Here is a 19,793-nt window from a genome sequence, read left to right on the forward strand (position 1 = left end):
ACGTAAGAGAGAAACCTGCGACGCAGGTACGAAAAAGGGGGTGGACGGGGTGGACGGGGCGGACGGGGAAGGAGGAGCCGACTATGGCCCACTACAGAGGGAGGGGCAGGGTGGGGCTGGCGGGGAGGGGAGAGTGGTTGTGTATACATATATACATATATTTATAAAAGTATATTATAGATTTTGTATATAAATTATATAATAAAATGGAATTTGGAGCCTTAATTTGTAAAGATAAAATATCAACCGTAGATCTCAATCAGATTTTGTTTGAACGTAGATTAATATTGATAAGATATGAAGCATTGATTTATCTTATATAAGATCGAGATTATGAAATGAAAATATAAATAATAATATTTTAAAACAGAACGTGAAGCACACCAGTTGTGTGAGTGGAGTATAATAATATTTTGAACGTATTTGGTCATTTTTTTTATAGTGGGTCATTTTTGCCTATTTTTTATATTACAAGTAGATAAATTGTAATTTTTTATAATATTTTAGTTCTTATAAATCTAAAATTAAAATAGTTCGAATACAAACGCGAGAATTTAAACTCTTTTATAATAGGAAAATTTTATCTTAACAAGTTAAAATAATTTATTATTACAAATTTAAAAATTTTAACTTCAAATCCATAAATTCATAGACAATTTTAGAAATGGAATAATCTAAAGGATCTTAAGGTCTTAAAATTAAACATATTTGCTACAAAACTCAATAGTTGCAGTTGGAGGCTTTTATAATTTGGTAAACCGTCTGAACATAAAATCAATCCAATCAAAATCGAAACCAAACTGAAAAATGATAATTATTTTTTTTATTTTCATATACATATTTTTATATATATGATAACTATTTGTATATTAAAAATTCAAAAATAAATAAGAAGTATAATTATTATTTTTAATATTTAAATTGTTGACTACTTTTGCATTTTGAGTAAAGAATTCGTTACATGCCGAAAAACCAAAAAAAAATGATATTTACCAAATTCAAACTATTAACTCCATTCGTTATTTGGTATAGCATTTTGGCGTATCGACGTTTTACTCTTCAACTACCAAAATTTCGATCCGTTCAATTTTATCGAATGAACACTCCTACTTGCTGTTGACACCTTCCCTTGTAAGAAAGAAAAAATCAGCACAAAAGATTTTGAATTAGTTCTTCAAGGGGAAGTTTTCTTGAAATTGATGGGCGTCCAAACTTTATAGTAATACAACAAGTATGAATTGGGATGTAGAAATTGGTCTTCTGCTTCTTTCTTTCAGGAAAAACTCAATGGTCCAGAGATAGGATGAAAGAACAGCTGCAGGTCAGTTTAATTCCCAGAAAGGTATGAGAGCACTATCATCAAATATTAATGGGTTTGAGAAATATAAAGATCAGACTCATACAAACATACACAAACATGAGCAGAAGAGTGAATCACAATATCACAGTAACATCTGCACAACTGTAACAGAGTCATCGCAGTTTGTTGTCCGTATACAAACAGCTAGCAAACAAAGAACACAATTTCGCCATCTTTGTCATGTTGTCGGTTTGCAGAACAAAGTAGCAAACAAAGAATACAAATGCACCATCTTCATCACATGCAATATGTCGGGATAAAACATGCACGCGTGTGTACTTTGATGTGAGAACGGCAAAGAGGCAGTTGCTATTACCATCTATTTCTTCACAATGAATAACCAACAAACATTAGTAATTGAAAAACAAGTAGAGATGCTGCCATTATAGTGAATGCGACTTCATATTCTTGTTCGTATAAATAATGGATCGACATTTAAGTAAAAGAATTTACATCAGAGCTATGGTTAAGAAATACAATGTTTGAAGGAATAGTTCATTTCCTTCCAACTTCAAGTTCTCCCATTACACAATGGATGCCATTACTATGCCTCCCACTGCAGTTCATATTATCCTGATTTAGTCCCCAAATGCGTATAGTTCGATCATCACTTGCCGAAGCCAGCATATGGGGGTTTGCAGGATTCCAGCTAACACAGTTCACGGCCCCAGAATGTCCAGCTAATGTTAAAATGAGCTCTCCTGAGACTTTGTGCCATATATGAACCTTTAAATAGAACCAAACCATCATGAATTCAGCAGCTACTAAATTCCTCAAGTGACCAAAAACTATTAGCCTCAAACTATCAAACTTCGTTTTGTTTTGAGGTGATCTTATCATGGATTAGGATCCGTGAGGTGCTATGCTCAAATGTTACAAGCATTCTGTGTGATCAGAACTATGTCATACTGATCAGTAGAAAAGAAAACGAATAACATGTCTTACTGCAGCCAGTGGCAAAAGGGTATCACTGATCTCATACTCCTTTTTTCTTTTTTTCTTTTCTTTTAGGGGGGAGGGGGGGCTGTTCGTTATCCAAAGGAGAAGAGAAATATTACCTGTGAGTCCTCACTTCCACTAGCAATGAATGCTTGTTCTAATCCACCAAAACAAGACCTCACAACAAAACGAGAACGCTTGTGACCTTTGTATTTAGCTATCAGCCTGATGCAGCCATCTATATTCCAAAGATGAAGTTCTTCATTGAACAGGCTAACAAGCAAAAACTTGCTGTCTGCAGACAATGCAAATGAAGTTATGAATTGGTCCTCTCTGATGAATTTCTCAGATACTGTTTCCCATCCAAACAACAGTATCGTAGTCTCTTTACAAACAGTTACAAGCTCTTTCCCATCAGTACTGATACCCAAGTCCGCAATCCTAGTAGTCCTCTGCCCTTCCCAACATTCTAACTCGTTCCCTTCCAGATCCCACATGCTGATACTTTTGTCAGTAACACCAGAAAATATACTCTTTCCATCTGGAGCCCATGCACAAGAGACCAGACCAAGACCAGTTTTTTCATATATATGGAGGCATTCACCAGAGGAAATGTCCCATCGTCTAACTGTCTCCTCCACTCCACATGTAAGAAGTTGATCATCATCAGCGCTCCATGAAATATAAGAGACAGGTCTCTGGTGGCCAGATAATTTATGTTTCAAAGCAACTCGACCGTCAACCTTAACCTACAACAAAAGCAACAAAATAATCAGACACACAAGACACAATTCACACAGCACATCCACCCTCACGAAGTAAGGCATTGGCCAGCATGCTTAAAATATTAAAAACTATTCAAAAGACCTCGCCCTTTTAATTTTGATGAACAACATACCAAGGAGACTTCCAAGATTAGCACACTTCTACAGTGACTGCTTTTTTTTAATAAATAAAAACAGCAGAGGAGCAAAAAATACTTTGATACATCAAACTAAAACATATTTTAAAGGCATGTTAAAAGTTGAGGGAAAAATTGAAAATAAATAATAGGGAGAATACTAGAACCCCATTGAGGTATTTTTAAGATATAAAAACATTATTTTAAGGGGATTATAGTAACTTTACAAAAATAATATCAGATGATTGAACTATAATTGGCAGAGTTGGACGTTGAGCTAATTATGAACTGAATCATAAGCATCCGTCCTGCTAAATCTGATTGAAAGTTAAGAATACCATTGAATTTTGAAATTTCAACTCACTAACAAAACTTTCGATATTATCCACTGTGTACGCATGAAAGGACAGGAGAAGCAACTTAAAACTAGATCCATATTATTTATTCATAGGTAAGGACTAGTCTCAGTACCTTTCCGTGATAGCAAGGAAAGGACTCCATACAAGATTGCATTACATCCCGAAAGAGAAGAAGGAAACAGTAGGCCATGACAACTTGCATGTCACTTACATGGAAAAGTGGCTAACCATAAATTTGTTAGCATGCACACATTGGCCCAAAAGTATGGTTAAATTTTACAAAGCAGCAGTTCTCAATACAAACCAAAAAAGTTTGCCCTAAAACATAAGCGTCTTTTATACAATTGTCTTACAATATTTATTAATCAAGAACCAAGCTGAGAACATTATATTTGTGTTTGCCAAACATTCAACAGATTCCCACCCCAAAAATAAATCAAACTTTGACGAATAACTAATTGATTTTTTTTCTTTCAGTTATTATTTTCCCCGCCTTGGTCTATTAATAACCAAATGGATTTTTCCAATGTATAAAATACAAATTCCAATGGCTTTGGCTACTATAACCTTCCCCACCACGACTTTTTCCTTTTTTAGGGTTTTGAGAAGATGTTCCAATCTCTGAATGCCAACCAATAATACTACTTTACAAGGCATTCTGGAGAAGAGGTTATGAAAGTCCTTAGAAACAGGATAATCAAAATTTGTATCCAAGATTCATTAGGATCAACTGGTGCCATATTTAAGTAATACTTCAAACATACAGTCAATCTGTCATTCATGAAAGATCAAGAATACTGGATGAACTTAAACCAATCAATAAACCAAATAAAATAAGGTTTTATTACCTCCCATATAATCACAAGACAATCACCAGCTGATGAGGCCAAGTATTTCCCATTGTGAGAAAATTGCAAGAACCAGACTTCATCACTGTGTTCCCGTAATACCTGGAAGGTTCACAAAATAACAGAAGAAATAAATGGTTGCAGTAATGAGAGAAGTTAATTGGTTTTGAGGAAAAGAGGACTACGTTATAAATTCTCAAGAAATATGGTTAGTTTCAAGAATTTGCAACTTTAATTCTAATATATCCATAATGTGTTTGTTTTGCCTCCCAAAACATTTTCTGAAAATGGTAATAAATATAGACAATCTTCTAGTACCCTATTTCAAATCTTATCCATTCCACCCAACCCCCAGCCCTCCTTTTAGAAAACAAAGCTTCATCTGGAGGTTTTGATGATGCAGTACTATAGAAGTTTCAGAACGAATAAGGCCCTGCGCATTTGATTAAATAACTACCACATCAATTTATCAACCTATCACTTCAACTAGTCGACTAGATCAGATTTTTAAAAATGAGTCTGAAACCAAACAAAGCCGAAGTACATAAACCCTTATCCATTTAGAGCAGCTAGCAAACAAAACTAAGAAAACAACATTTTTACCACCTCACATTACCAATTCATCTGGCATACTCAAAGTTCACTCGTTTCAAAATTTCAACTCTCAAACTCCAGATATGTCAATCTTTAATAGCATTTGGTGTAAATTCTGAGACTTCTGAGATGTCTTCAATTAGTTTTCCAACATGTATTTTCTAACTGATTAGGGGAGACAAATATATAAATATTTATACCTACACCTTTTCTTTTAACATTTCTTGGTTGTTATGTCAATAGTCATCGACTCATTGTTTCTTAAAGAAAAACATAATGTTGACATCATTCTGGTGAACAGATGCTCCTCTGGATGACAAGTAGACCAGATTTCCGTTAGGCTAATGACTTTTTATTCAGCCTCATTTCTGAAAAGAATCATTAGGTGGCTGCTAATTTACAATTCATGCTCTACAAATGCAAATGTTCCAATTGAAAAGCATGCTCATTGACCCCAAGTTTTTCAAATGCGTCACACATCTCAAGCAGAACTAATATCTAGTGCAGAAGCAGGTAACTCCTCTACAGTTATAAAATTGTGCAAATGCCTAAACAATGATGAACGAATTCCTACTTTAGATATGGTTTACCTATTTCTCCCAATTGTAAAACAACACAATTAGGAGGAAAATGGAAGGACATCAATTCAAATATTGATATTGTGGCTGCACTTAGTAGCAGTTCTTTCCTGTGCCAATATCATCTCTGTTAAACCAATCTTCTCATATCATTTCCACAAGAAAGCAAGAAGAAGCTCTAAAATTAGGAGAATCTTTTCAAACTATTCCACATTATTTAGATTGATTTGGTGGCAAAAGAGCCCACTCAAACGTCCTTTTGTCATGAAAAAGCATCAAGAAGAAGTAACCCTGGAGTGCTAGCACACAGTAGCTTTTATGCTGTACACAATTTGCTTTACACATAGGTTGAACTTTTCGTCTGTTACTTTTTCTTTCTTTCTTCCTTTCTTCTTTAATTTTATTCTTTATTGTTTAGTGATCAGTATTATTCCTGACTAATTTCAAATATAAAGAAGCAAACAGAAAATTTTCAATGACATTAATACGCACAGCATAAGGAAAGACTATGTTGATAATACCATTATGTTAGTGCCCACAAGTGGCTTTATTTTCTTTCCAACAACTGCAAGTAATAGAAAGTAGCATTACCTGCAATGTCTGGGAAGGAATATGGTCTCTTCCACACTGATGATCTGTGAGCAATGACATTTTCCCAACTGATGAATTGTGAAACCTACAAGCATCCTTTTGCAAGTCAAGAGCATGTTCAACAAGATGCACCAATCTTCTTTCAGGAATCATTACTGTTGGCGGAATCAACTTATGCAATTCCTCCAGTAATTGTTTACGAGATCTGATTCTCAACCCTTTACTAGAAGTTCCATCGAGTAAATTTTGTGAGGAAGACAAAATGTAGAAAGACAGCTCTCGTGTTCTCTCATCATTTATACAAAGTGGAGCAATCTCGGTCCTCAGAGTCTTCAAAGCATCAATAATTTTTTTTCTATCCAAAAGTTCGAGAAATTTCTGCTCCAATATTACAAAAGATGCTGACGTAATTATTGTTTCATCTCCTAGCCCAATTTCATGTAACATTGAAACACTTTCATCCCATTGACCTTCAAGAATTTGATGCATAAACAAATCTACTGCAGGAGAGTGCAACAGGATTCCAGACTCTTCCTCCAGATGAGCTCCCATCTTGGAATAGCCAAGAGAATACAACGCTTCAGCTATAATCCGAACAAGTTCAACTTTCTTAATGATACCGTTTGAACCAACAACCTCATCATCCTCTTGAGATGCTAATGGCCGAGCCATTGTCTCACTCAATGAGCAACTACATTGCTCCCTATAAGATACACCATTGGAAAGACCTCCTGATTCTCCAGAGGATACTTTCACACGTTTTGACGGTGGCTCATCATCCTCTACACCTTCCATGAAAAGCACACTTCAGCCCATATATTAATACAACGGAAGCACAGTAGAGACCTGAGATCTGTCTCGTCAATATCTGATAAATCACAAATACTATTCTGTAAAGAGCAATGCCGAAAAGGAATGTTAATAGATTTGCGGAAAAACATAATTGAAGGAATTAAAGAACACAAAAACCACATCACTCCTCTTGTCCATGAAGGAGGGAAGAGATTTTGCATTCACTAAAAATAACAAAAAACTAATCGACAAACGCAGCTTAACAATTCACATGTAACTATACAAATTAGTAAAGATTGAGAAATGATAACTGCAAAAAATTTACAAAGCCCAACATAGTTGAACCAGGAAGGGGAAAAGGGAAAAAAAATGAACTACTACTTCAATAGCTTTTCTTTGTCCTTTTTCTATTGCTGTTAAATGTCTTAACCACCTATCAACAGTCTAGTCACTCCAGTCAGCTCCTGAGAGTATCACTAAGAATATGAAATAAAACAATTCTACAAACCAACCCTCAGAAATAACATGGCTTTTTTACCACATTTCACAGTCAAAATCCTCCCAGGCTCAAGGTGAATAAAAAATTCTGAACCCATTACTTCTATTTAGTACTTGCACAAAAGATTAAAAGTTGTTGACAAGTGACAACTCCATTACATGACTAAGGGCAACACCGAAAAATTGCCATAGCAGATTTACTTAGCCATCTTTATCAGCCAAAGTATGAATATACAACGACTCAAGAACTGGTTTGATTTACTTGGAAAATATTTTTCTTCTGTTTCATTGGATTTTTCTGCTCTAAACTTTCCTCTAAATGAATATAAAATTTACCAAATAATATGCTTGGCAATACCAACTTAATCAATATATCTCAACAAAGTCCGACTTTTAGAGCCCCATTTTCCCTCTGAATGAAATCACTTGTAGATGCTGAAAAAGCATATTTTATATTAACAGGCTCAAATTTAATGTCATTAATCCTTTAAAGCTTGGCTTAGAATCAATACAATGCTTCTAAAAGGTTTAGATAATCAGAACAAATTTGGGTTTTGTCCAAAATGACATTATTTCCACATCTTTCATTTGTCAAGTATAACCCATCTAAGCTAATGGAATCTCTCAACTTCAACCAACTATAAAGAGACTTAAACCAGAAGCTAGAATTCACCGCTCAAATCTCCAACCAACCATAGGAGGCCAATATACTAGAAGTATTGGGTCCATATTTTTTACTACGGACTCCACCTTTCTATGTGATTATGTTCCTTCATCCCAGGGATGCTTGTGTTGCACAAAGAGAATCTTTCCGAATTCAGAATGAGGCATATATGAAGTGAAAAATGCATCCTCGACTTATCACCAGTATTACTATTTTTCTTTAAATTTATGGCCTATGCAAAAGTCAAGATATTAGATTATATCAATCCACATAAAATCCAGCACTGATCCTATCAGCGTAGTTCTAGTTCTTAAAGAAGAAAAAGATAAATGAAGAACAAATTAGTGAAGGGTCGAACTATTGGCGGAGGCAGACCTCTGGTGTAACTAAAGATAACCGCCAAAGACAACCGAGGACTAGAGGAAGCAAAAAGCATCCTAACAATATTCATCATCATCGTAGCATCCATTTACAATTCTGATTTTAGTGAAAAAGAAAACAAATCGTGGAGGAACACTCATTGCTGTAACAATAATGATTTTAGTGAAAAAGTAAAACAAACCGTGGAGGAAAACTCATTGTTGTGACAATACTAACATTGTATGCTGCCAAATTTTTAATATGGATAGATCAAATGTTTCTCAAACAACAACCAGTGCAGAGGAAACTATAGTAAGAAACAGTATCGATGTTGCTTGAGCTTTTTTCATTTTGAAAGAAAGAAAGAAGAGAGAGAGAAAGGAGCAACTATTATATGAATCCTTGAACCAAAGAAGGCAAAAGTCACAAAGCTATGCTCCTTCACATTGCAAGAGGTAACCTTTTGAGCCGTTAATACCTAAGGTCATCTAATAAGCTATAAATTGTTGGCAACATAACTCTAGAGCATGGTCTAACAAAACCCAACTAACTTCAATTACGCTTTAGTCTTAACCAAACCCACCTGCAGAGAGTCTTGTTGGGTGGGGCCTCTGCTAGGCTCAAATAGAGAAACACATAAGTTTTAATAATTTTAAACAACAAGGTCAACCTTCCAAGTTTCTTCTACTTTGTTACAGAATTCTAATATATATACTTACATCTATAATTATACACAACTAAGCAAAATGAGATTCAGGTGATCTTGTTAGGTTGTGGGTCCAAAATGGGTTTATCCAAACACCAAAACTTTAATAACTTTTAAACTAAAAAACAAGGTATGAATCATTGAAAGACCTAAAAATTTAACAATCTTTTAGAATAAAAATCAACAGTAATATATAGAATTCTAATACAGCCTCTTACATCTCTAATTATATGGAATAAGCAAAAATGACTATAGTATACCTAAAAAACGATTTAAAGAAACAACAACAATAATAATTGAGACATCCTAAATTGGAAAAGTGTGAGCATGAATAATGACCCAATATGGTCATAAAACATGCAAATAATAATAATGCCCCTTGATAACTAAAAACACTTAAAATAGTAGGCAATTACTGAAATGCCATGAAAGAACCTAAATGACACATGTCTGTGTAAGATGAATTAAACCTCAGAAGGGTCAAAGTAACATATGTAAATGCAACATGATTAGAAGAAACCCCAAAGAATCTCAAATCGTACATAAAAATGAAAGATTACAGAAACAACCCCTAAACATTTATAAATATTTAAAAACAGCAAAAGAACATAAAAATATTTACTAAAATACATTAATAGATACCTTGATTTTCATTCTATACAGGTTTAAAGTGTTACAATTATGAATTTGTAGTTTGATGTGCATGTATAGTATTACTATTATTTTTTAATTAGATGTTTTCGTCAATTAAATGAATCATTTTTTTCATGGGACACATCCTAAACCCAGCTCATTTATGACCTGGCCCATCTTATACCTGGGTCCCTCGACTCAACTTGCCCATTTCCCAACCCACAATGCTTACAAATAAGAAAATGTATTGTTTTTTCCATCTTTAGGTCCTCTGTTATACCGATTTTTCGTTTACTGCTCCACTTAAGATTGCCGTATTTGGTTCAATTTACTGCCAAAATTGCATATTTGGGTGTTGGAGATTCCATGCAGACTCTATTTAGATTATCGGCATTTCTAATTTCTACAGTCTATTTTTTCTACCTCGTTTCTGGTTTGGACGATAGCCTTAATATCCCATGAGCCATCCCTTTATTCTCCAATCTCCAGTGAGGATTATTTATCTACTCCACTTTTAACTTATTTGTATAGTTTTATCACACAAAAAATTGTCATGAATGATGATTACAGTCTCAGAGTTTCCAACAATGGGACATTTCATATTTATGCAACGGAGTTGTACGATTGCAACAACCACAATACCGTTTAAGCATAGCTTAATTGACTAATTGCTTGCTTGCTTTCTTCACAACTATATCTTGGAAAATGTATTATTTTCCTTGTACATGCAATGTTTCCTTCAAAACCTTTTCAACATTGAATACAGTGTATATACATGTATAATTCAGACTCCTTTTTTCTTCCTTTGTTAAATTATAGATTGTTAAGAAAATTTGAATTTGAAATCTTTCCTGGATCTTGTTTTTTTTTGCTTAGAGTTGATGATGATTGTCCTAGACCAAGGTAGGGCCTTTGCTGACTGTTGTTGATCTTATATCTATATGCGGTAGTCCAGACTTGATACATTAATCTTTTTTTATTCCCTCAGTGGTAGACAAGGCTTTATCTATAGGAATAAGTTAACTGCATAAAATTTAAATGTCATTTGGAGGTCTGAGTATGATAACTCTCTGATAGCATGGACATTTGACAACAATAACACTGGTTCGGACTACCAATAACATGATACCTGGTTAGAGGTTTAAGAAACAAAATAGAAGGAAAAAGTATCTATTAGAAAGAAGTTCCTTTTAATTCTCCTCAACACCTGTTAGTGTTCTTCATGGTCTTTATAGTATAGTTTCTCACAACACCAGATAAAATCTGTGATTCACCAAAAATAAACAACTTAACCGCTAAAAGTAAAACCATAGAAGAAATAACTCCGGAGACGAAACATAAGTTTACTAGAAGGTTTCAGAGTCATGTTGCTATCGTAGACGATTGCAAAGATAGCAATGGTCTAGGCCCAATACATGAAGATGTCATACTAGCTTCAAATGTTTAAGCAGCTAAAAAGGCCCTCAAAAAATTTTTTGAATCAAGCAACTGATCACCAGTATCAACAATCACGATAGATAAGATGGGGAAGAATAGCTAATGCAGCAATAACAAATGACAACAGGGTAGGCACTATAGTTTTTTACATGATCTTCTCCAACTACAATTTAGTAGTGAGTGCCTATTTCATTTACGAAAATATCCATAGATCGCATTTAACAATAAATAGAGTATCACAAGTTCTCACAACAGCTGCTTGTGAGCTCCTACTCCAAAGCAGACAAAGTGGCACATAAAAATCACAAGTCCATTAGTTAACCGAAACCGAAACTACCAACATACCCACATCATACCAAAAAATAAACCCCATGTCGCGTTTTCCAGCTCCAGCCAAAACGCGACTCTTGTTGCTGGCTGTTCTACCGAGGAGGCTCACCTCGACCGTCGATGAAGGGCGCAAATTAAAAATCCTAGCGCAAGATGGTGTCATTTTGAAGGAGCTAGGGCGCAATCAAATCGGGGAAGAAATTGGGGATATCACTTTGGCAGATCATTCCCAAATTAAGCTGACAGAAGGACACGTGGACAGCTGAGGATGCGCGTCTCTGGTGCCGCAATGGAGTTGCTGTTTTTTGGAGTCCTTGTGATGAAGATGATCCACCAATAGCAAGCTGAAGGAAGGACAAGACGACCTCTTTTTTCTGCAGAATTTTAATGTGATTTCAGCTTTATTTTCTTTTGTCATTTTGCTGCAACTCCATGTAAAAGCAAGGGAATGTTGGAAAGGATTATTATGAAATGAACGTCACAGTTCTTCTTCTTCCCCCACCCCCTTTCTACGTGCGTTTAAGTTTTCTGCAAATTTCACTTCTGTTCATATCATTTGGCCTCAGAGCCGTTCGATCCTTGGACCCAAAACACACTAAAATAGCTGATCAAACAAGGTTAAAAGAGATTCAAGAAGCACAAAAGAAAACAGACATCATGTTTATGGATGAGAGTGCTAGGAGGTAAGCAAGTGAGGATGAGATCCATAGCCATCTGGATCAAGTAATGGAGGTACAAGAGGGACTCCAAGCCTCTGTACTGAATATGGAGCATGGTTTAGTGACTGTCCAACAACAGCTCTGAAGCGTTGAACAGCTGCAGCAATACAATGGATACAAGTTCATTTTAGGGGAGGGCCAAACTGCATCTGTGGAGAAGGGCTCTACTTTGGTAGCTGCTGTACACAACTCCTTTAGGCAGGAAGGTAGTAATGTCTCCAGACAGGAGCACAACAACCATCAAAATGCTGGGACTTATAGTGCCTTAAACAAAATGGAATTTCCTTACTTTGATGGTGAGAATGCCAGGGGTTGGGTGAGGAGATGCACCAGGTATTTTCAACTAATACCCATACGTGAAGACCAAAACTCCCAATGGCATCAATATACATGCAAGGGAAGGTTGAACTTTGGTACCAATGTTACACTGAAAAGAAGGAATTTCGTTCTTGGGATGAGCTGGTTATTAATATACTTGAAAGGTTCGAAAATTTGGACAGCGAGAGGGTTATGCTAGAGTTTAATAAGCTCCACTATGAAACCATTTTAAATACATACCTCAAGAGGTTTGAGGAACTCAAGGACCAAATGCTCATCTTTATCAGAAATCTGGAGGAAGAATTCTTCATTATGAAGTTTATAAGTCGGTTGAAGGGAGAAGTTAAGTCTTTTGTATCCACCTGTAACCCAACCTCACTCAAACAAGTTGTCATACTTGCTAGGAAGCAGGAGCATACTGTAAATGCCATCCTGAAAAGAGCCCCTCAACCTAGTAGGAATACTCAAACCAAGCCTCCTTTCAGACCTCAAAACAAGAACCCTCCCCACAGAACCAATACTCAAGTCAAAAGATTTCTCACTGAAGCTAAAGTGAGGGCCAAGAAAGAAAAGAACCTATGCTATAGGTGTGATGAGCCTTATGTACCTGGGCATAGGTGCAGATATAGGTAGGCCTATATGCTGGTAAGTGATGAGGAAGCAAGAGATTTTGATGAAGCTGAGCAAGATGAACAACCAGTTGATGAGGCAGAAGGAGATATAACAGTGTCTTTGCCATGAAAGGGAATGCTAACTGTAAAACCTTAAAGGTCAATGGGATTGTAGGAGACAAGGAGGTACTCATCCTCATAGACAGTGGAAGCACCCACTGATTGATGAAAAGATTGCTGGAGCCAAAACGCGACTCTTGTTGCTGACCGTCCGATCGAGGAGGCTCACCTGGACCATGTGATCAACGGCGCACCTGTAATTGGGGATAAATTAAAAATCCCAGCGTGAGATGGTGTCGTTTTGAAAGAGCTAGGGCGCAATCAAATTGGGGAAGAAATTGGGGTATTCACTTTGGCAGATCATTCTCGAATTAAGCCGACAGAAGGAGACGTGGACGACTGAGGATGCGCATGTCTGGTACCGCAATGGAGTTGCTGTTTTTTGGAGTCCTTGTGATGAAGATGATCCACCAATAGCGAGCTGAAGGAAAAACAAGATGACCTCCTTTTTCTGCAGAATTTTAATGTGATTTCAGCTTTATTTTCTTCTGTCATTTTGCTGCAACTCCATGTAAAAGCAAGGGAATTTGTTGGAAAGGATTATTATGAAATGAATTAAGCATTTTCCTCTTCTCGTCACGTCTCAATTCTTCTTCTTCCCAACCCCCTTCCCCTTTCTTCCTGCGTTTAAGTTTTCTGCAATTTTCACTTCTGTTCATGTCACCCCACAACAATTAATCTCCCACATCCTCAATTAATCCATAAATTTACATACAAAAACTGCACTTACAGAATAAGGAAAACTAATCAAACTGAAACAACAAAACATACCGCCTCAAGTTAAAGCTCCAATGATGAACCAAAGCAAACTGAAAACACCAAAACCCACTTGGGGTTCATAAAATAATCGGGAAATTGAAGACTAGGCTTCATTTCTGATTGAACACATGCCTGATTCCCAATCCGGGCAAAGATTGATTGAATAGTACGCAAACAAAGCAAGTAAAATCATAATTTACTGACTCACAGAAATCAAGAAAGCACGATGAAGAGGAGACGAGACGAGCCAAGCTAATGAATGTGCAGAAGCTTCAACAGAGTGAGAAGAGGGTAAATGTTGGAGCAGTAATTAGCAGAAGGGGTTCCAATTCAGAAATGGGTATTTATTTGGTCGGTTTATGTGTGCATAGCGGATACTATTTCACTGTGTGTCTTGGATTTAGGTTACCTCAAGGGTAGGAAAAGGAAGAGCTTCAGTTCACAAATGGGAAGTTTTCATTTTATGCATTTGGAATAAAAATAGATAAATCACCAAAATTTCGTGGTTTAATGATTGAGGAAGAAAGTTCAATCATTTTTCAATTTGTTATATGGATGATATGGATTGCGAATTAATAGATATCTCGTTACATGAGTTATTATTCGTTCTGTTTTGTAGAAAATTTATGAATTATTTCGAAAAGATATCTCACTATGGAGATGAGGTTTAAAATTTATAATCTGCATTTGAAAATGTGGGAAAGAAGAAGATTCATTGGTTTGATTTTCCATTAGCAAGATGATAATAGACCCACGTTTTCTTTATCCGAAAATGGATCCAGGGGCATCCGTACAGCACAACCTTGTCATGATTCAATTCTGGCCCAAATATAAGGAACCAAACGAGCGTCAAGTGTCTGGGTCTTTCCTTTCCCAAACGTCCAGTATGAGTTACTCCAACAACTTAATTCATACTAGTAACGGTGCCCGATCCTTGCAGGTACGCATACATCTCTGTTTGAACAAGCAATTTCGAGTTGGATGAAGCTCCTAAAGGCCTTATCTCTCTGTTTTTGCCGTATTCCGTGTAGTGGTTTAAGGGGTCCTAAGCATTCGGTACCTTAGACTTTCTTCTCTTACGAAAATCTTATTTTTCTTTTAAGGAGGATAAGGGCTAATTCAAACTTTTCGTCTGCAATCGATGTGGTATGATTGCCTACATCATATATTACATATGTCGTAATTTCTATTGTTTGTTGATGATTATAACCTTTATTTTTTACAACTAATTAGAACTGGATCATTGAATAGGTTCCCCGATTAAGACTTTCATATTAGACTAGTGGCAACGAGTTAAAGTCAACATCATTAGAGTACATAACATTTAAATCACCTTTGAAAATACAAAACTATACTTTTTCCCAAAGACTTTTGAAATTTCACTTACACCTGACACTCTTCCGTTAGGGTTCGAACAAAAAATTCTAACGCTAACCAAAAAAAATTATATAATTTTTTTATTTTGCCCTTTATTTAATATTTTTATATATACTTTTGTACTTATAAAGGAATAAATATGATATATTTATGTGGAGTGAAGTTAACATCATTACATTTTTTCCTCATAAGTACAAAATTATATATGAGAATTAAATGAGGGTAAAATTAGAAATTTTTACATAAGTTTTTGCGAACGTCTATATTCTTCATCCAAACCCTAATAAAAGAGAATCAGGTGTAAAATTTCGAAGAGGATCTAAATATAATTTTAAATTCTTTTGACGAAAAGTGTAACTTTTCATTTTTAAAGGGATTTAAGTGTAATTAGTCCTAATAATTTTTTTTATTATTGGAATACTTCATCCATTTTAATTAAATCTCATTAAAATTTAATTGTTAGGGGTCACAATATAATCTGTTTAAAAGTTGAGGGATTATTATGATGTATCATACGTGTGATATCTCATGTGATAATATAATATAGTATTTGGTTGAAAGAATTATAAAATATGATTAAATGTAAAAGACTTTTAAGGGTACCCTTTCCTAACTTATTTTTATTTTTATATTATAATTTATGAATGATTACAAAAAAATAAAAAATAATCTCTGAATTATTTATTAAAATAAAATTAATTTGTGGACCAATGTTTTATTTTTTTCTATATCCATAGAAACATAAATTTAAGTACACATTCAATTTGGCAACTAGTCAAACCTCAAATATTTTGAAAAGTCCCAAAAAAAATAAAGTAATATTTTTTATTATATTTTTATTATCTAAGTATTGTAATTTAAAAATATAAATTTTTTTAATCACTTAAGAAAATGAAGAACTTTGAGTACTGTTTCCATACAAGTTATAAATAAGACTAGACTCGATATCAATATTGGACTCTAATAATATCAACCAAACGTATGATTATGTATAATAAATAATCTTATAATGCCTAATTATATGAACCAAACGACACGTAAATAATGGAGTGATTAAGATTTAGCCTAAAAAATAAATCAAAATAATAGAAAGGGTAAATTGCATTGTCCCTCCAACTCTCAAGAAAGGAATTGAACTCTGACAAAGTATGTAACAAGGGGATATTCCTTGCTTCAATTGTCACAATCCAACTAAGTTAGGATTGATTTAAAAAGTGTTTTATTAAATTTATTTAAAACATCTTATAGTATGTTTTCGAAACTTATACGATGTTAAATCTTATTTTAAAAAATAATTCTTAAATTATTGGGATAAAATAAAATTTTGGAGATTACATGATGTTAGTAATTGATATGGCCAGACCAAACGAATCTATTAAAATTTTAAAAATTAGTCATTATGATCTGTTATTTCTACGTGCGTATAATAAATAATATTTGATACTTTAAAATATATTATAAATAATTTATATATATATATATAAACCAATGGCTAAAATGGAAGACACATTACACGCGCTTTTTGTGCGTTTGGGGATGTTTTTTTAATTGTTTTAACCTTATTTTTTAGTATTATTTTACTAAAATACCCTTATGATATACATATATATATATATTTCATAGATATTTTCTTTTACCTTTTTCAGTATTTTTTTTGTTTTTTCATCTATCTAAAAAATAAAATATTTTTTAATTATATTTACTTAAAAATATAAAAAAGTCATTATATAATTTTTTAATTTTTATATATTTAATTATAGTTATTTAAAATTATTCTTAATTAACTAACTTATATTTAATTAATATAATTAAAATTAATTAAAAAGATAAAAATTGGGGCGGCAGAGTCAGATTTGCAGTCGCCCCCATCTGTCGAGGAGAGCGGAGGCGGGGGAGGCGATGGGGATTACGCTGGGAGTGGGGGTGGCAGTGATTGGGGAGGGGAGGCAGCGGGGTGGGGGTTGGGGTTAATTTTGTTTTTTTTAAATAATATTTTATTAATAAAATTTGAACCTTTAATTTTTTTTATAAATTTAAAAAATTCAACAATTAAGATTAAATGATTAAATCTAACGACTCTTATATAATTATATTGATTCGACGATCATTAAAATATAAAATAATATATTAAGCAAGGGTGTAATGGTCATTTAATGAAAAAATTAGCGCCGTTAGTTAGATTTAACAGAGAATAACAATTGAGCTACGTTTGAGAAAACACAGCGGGATTTGTTGCCTATTTTTAAAATAAATGAGGTGTTTAGCGGACTTTTTAAAACACAGAGGGTTTTTATGCATTTTAGCCATAAATCAACATATCATATTTCCAAAAGAAAAAAAAAAGGAAAGAAAGTAACAAAAGAAAAAATATAAGAATATCAAATTATGGGTATTATTGGCATAACAATAAAATTGGTACATATTATGGTAACACAATCGCCATTTGTAAAAAGAACTTTATATATTAGTATAGATAAAAGAAGAAGGAAAGGAAAAAAAAAAAATCAACTTAAGGGTATTATCGGCATAATATAAAATTGGTGTTGTAGTGTCATAATCGCCATTTGTGAGAGAAAAATGTCTTTTTTTTTATATATTAGTAGCCGTTGTGGCACATAGTTTATGTGTGCATATAATAAATATTTTTTCTTATTTTGAAATATATTATAAATAAGAGCAAATATACAAATCAATACATTACATTAAAAAAAAAAAGAAAATTGATTTATTAGTTAATGTATAATTTGGAAGTGGAATGAGTTAGTTATTTCATTAGTTGAAAGCATTTTGTACTTTACAAAAAATCGGTGTGACAGTGTCATTAACCATAATTTGTGAGTATAGGAACCCCTTTCTTTTTTATATTAGTATAGATATAGATAACAGATAAGTTGAAAACTCCTTATGTTTTTCGAAGGAGCTTATAAGATTAAAAAATAAGATACTTTTAGATTCTATAAGCTCGTTTTCATTAATATCTACCAAACACTTTTCAATATTTTGTACGGCGTTTTGAAAAGTTTTTAGACGGGCGCAAACTCCTCCTAACTGTACGCTTGGGTGCCTCACAATACTATATGATGGTATGTAATTTCACACACACTCGTACTAAATTTATTAGCTCAGATTCGACCAATTTTAATTCGGACAAGTAATTTTTTTCTGCCCACAAACATCGTCCCAGCCGTGAAAGCGGGAGGTGGATTATGTTACAAATTGGGAAAAGAAAAAAACATAAATAAGGGTAAATATGTCTTTTCCTCACTATCGTGACCGAACGTACCCAGATTTGTATTACAGTCTCTTTTCAGCCAAAACACAATTTTTATCGATGAGGTCTTAGTCTAATGATTAAAAACGAGGTTCTATAAATAGGTATAAAATTATGTGTTTGATTTTTACTGAATGATTAAATATTTGTCTCATTTTATATAAATTTATTTTGATTTATATTTCACCATTATTTGTAATTTGAATATTATTAAAAGAGTTATTGAAGTTTTAATTATAATGTCATTGTATTTTGTGACATATATTATTGCAATAAATAATAATCTGGGTATAAAATTAAAGCAAAAATTTAAATTTATACCATAATTAATTAATATTTATCATAATATTTATTTATTGCATGTCAAATAAATATTTTTATTACCAAATTACTTTCATACATCTTCACGCGTTAATGCATGTGAGGAGGCATATTTTATCGTTATAAGAGTAGTTTAGTCGGAAAAAAAATTATTTGACCTGCAATAAATCAGTAATAAGTCAGTCGAAGGTAAATATCAATTTTTATTCAGAATTTTTTGTTAATATCGACAAATTCAGTGAATTTTGCATAACGCATGGACTTGTTTGATAGACGAAAGCAAATATCAAATGTACTAGATGTAATTTTCAAAACCTCAATGAAAAGTAGTATAATCATCCCTATCGAAAATTGTATTTTTACTTTAAACGCAGGTCTGACCTACTCAATCACGAGTCCAAACGAACACTTAAATGTTATAATTTATGTTTTTTTTTTTTGTATGGATTTTAAAACTCATTTCTTGCATGTAAGAAATACCTTCCGTGCAAGATGCAAAAAGTAAAATTACCTTTTCACCCTTTCACATGAACCCTCTCCTCTGCACATGTTGATGCTTCACGTTTCTTACTGGAGAACAGCTGTACTCAAAATTACCCTTATCTTCTCCTCAACTACCTCATTTAATTAATACACTAATTAATTAAGATACATCAATTTTTATTTTAATACGTCTCATTTTTAAATATAATGTTCAATTATTAATT

General features: G+C 33.7%; 1 protein-coding gene across 9 annotated transcripts; it reads right to left on the bottom strand.

Annotated features, from left to right (window-relative positions):
* Nucleotides 1–1,717: 1,717 nt before the first annotated feature.
* On the bottom strand, nt 1,718–14,550 carry LOC105178668 (WD repeat-containing protein 26 homolog). Of its 9 annotated transcripts, none has more exons than XM_011102195.3 (5): nt 14,326–14,550; nt 6,171–7,016; nt 4,408–4,509; nt 2,419–3,048; nt 1,718–2,086 (listed from the first exon to the last, which is right to left on the bottom strand). In XM_011102195.3, exons 2-5 carry the CDS (start codon nt 6,963–6,965, stop codon nt 1,856–1,858), a joined length of 1,758 nt encoding a protein of 585 aa, XP_011100497.1. In that variant the 5' UTR covers nt 6,966–7,016; nt 14,326–14,550; the 3' UTR covers nt 1,718–1,855. The 9 variants fall into 9 exon arrangements, with proteins under 9 accessions (XP_011100497.1, XP_011100495.1, XP_011100498.1 ...); XM_011102193.3 differs by having other exon boundaries at nt 6,171–7,038; XM_011102196.3 differs by having other exon boundaries at nt 6,171–6,952; nt 14,326–14,549.
* Nucleotides 14,551–19,793: the final 5,243 nt, after the last annotated feature.

Source organism: Sesamum indicum, linkage group LG12, assembly GCF_026168435.1.
Source record: "Sesamum indicum cultivar Baizhima isolate 11 linkage group LG12, ASM2616843v1, whole genome shotgun sequence".
Lineage (NCBI taxonomy): Eukaryota > Viridiplantae > Streptophyta > Magnoliopsida > Lamiales > Pedaliaceae > Sesamum > Sesamum indicum.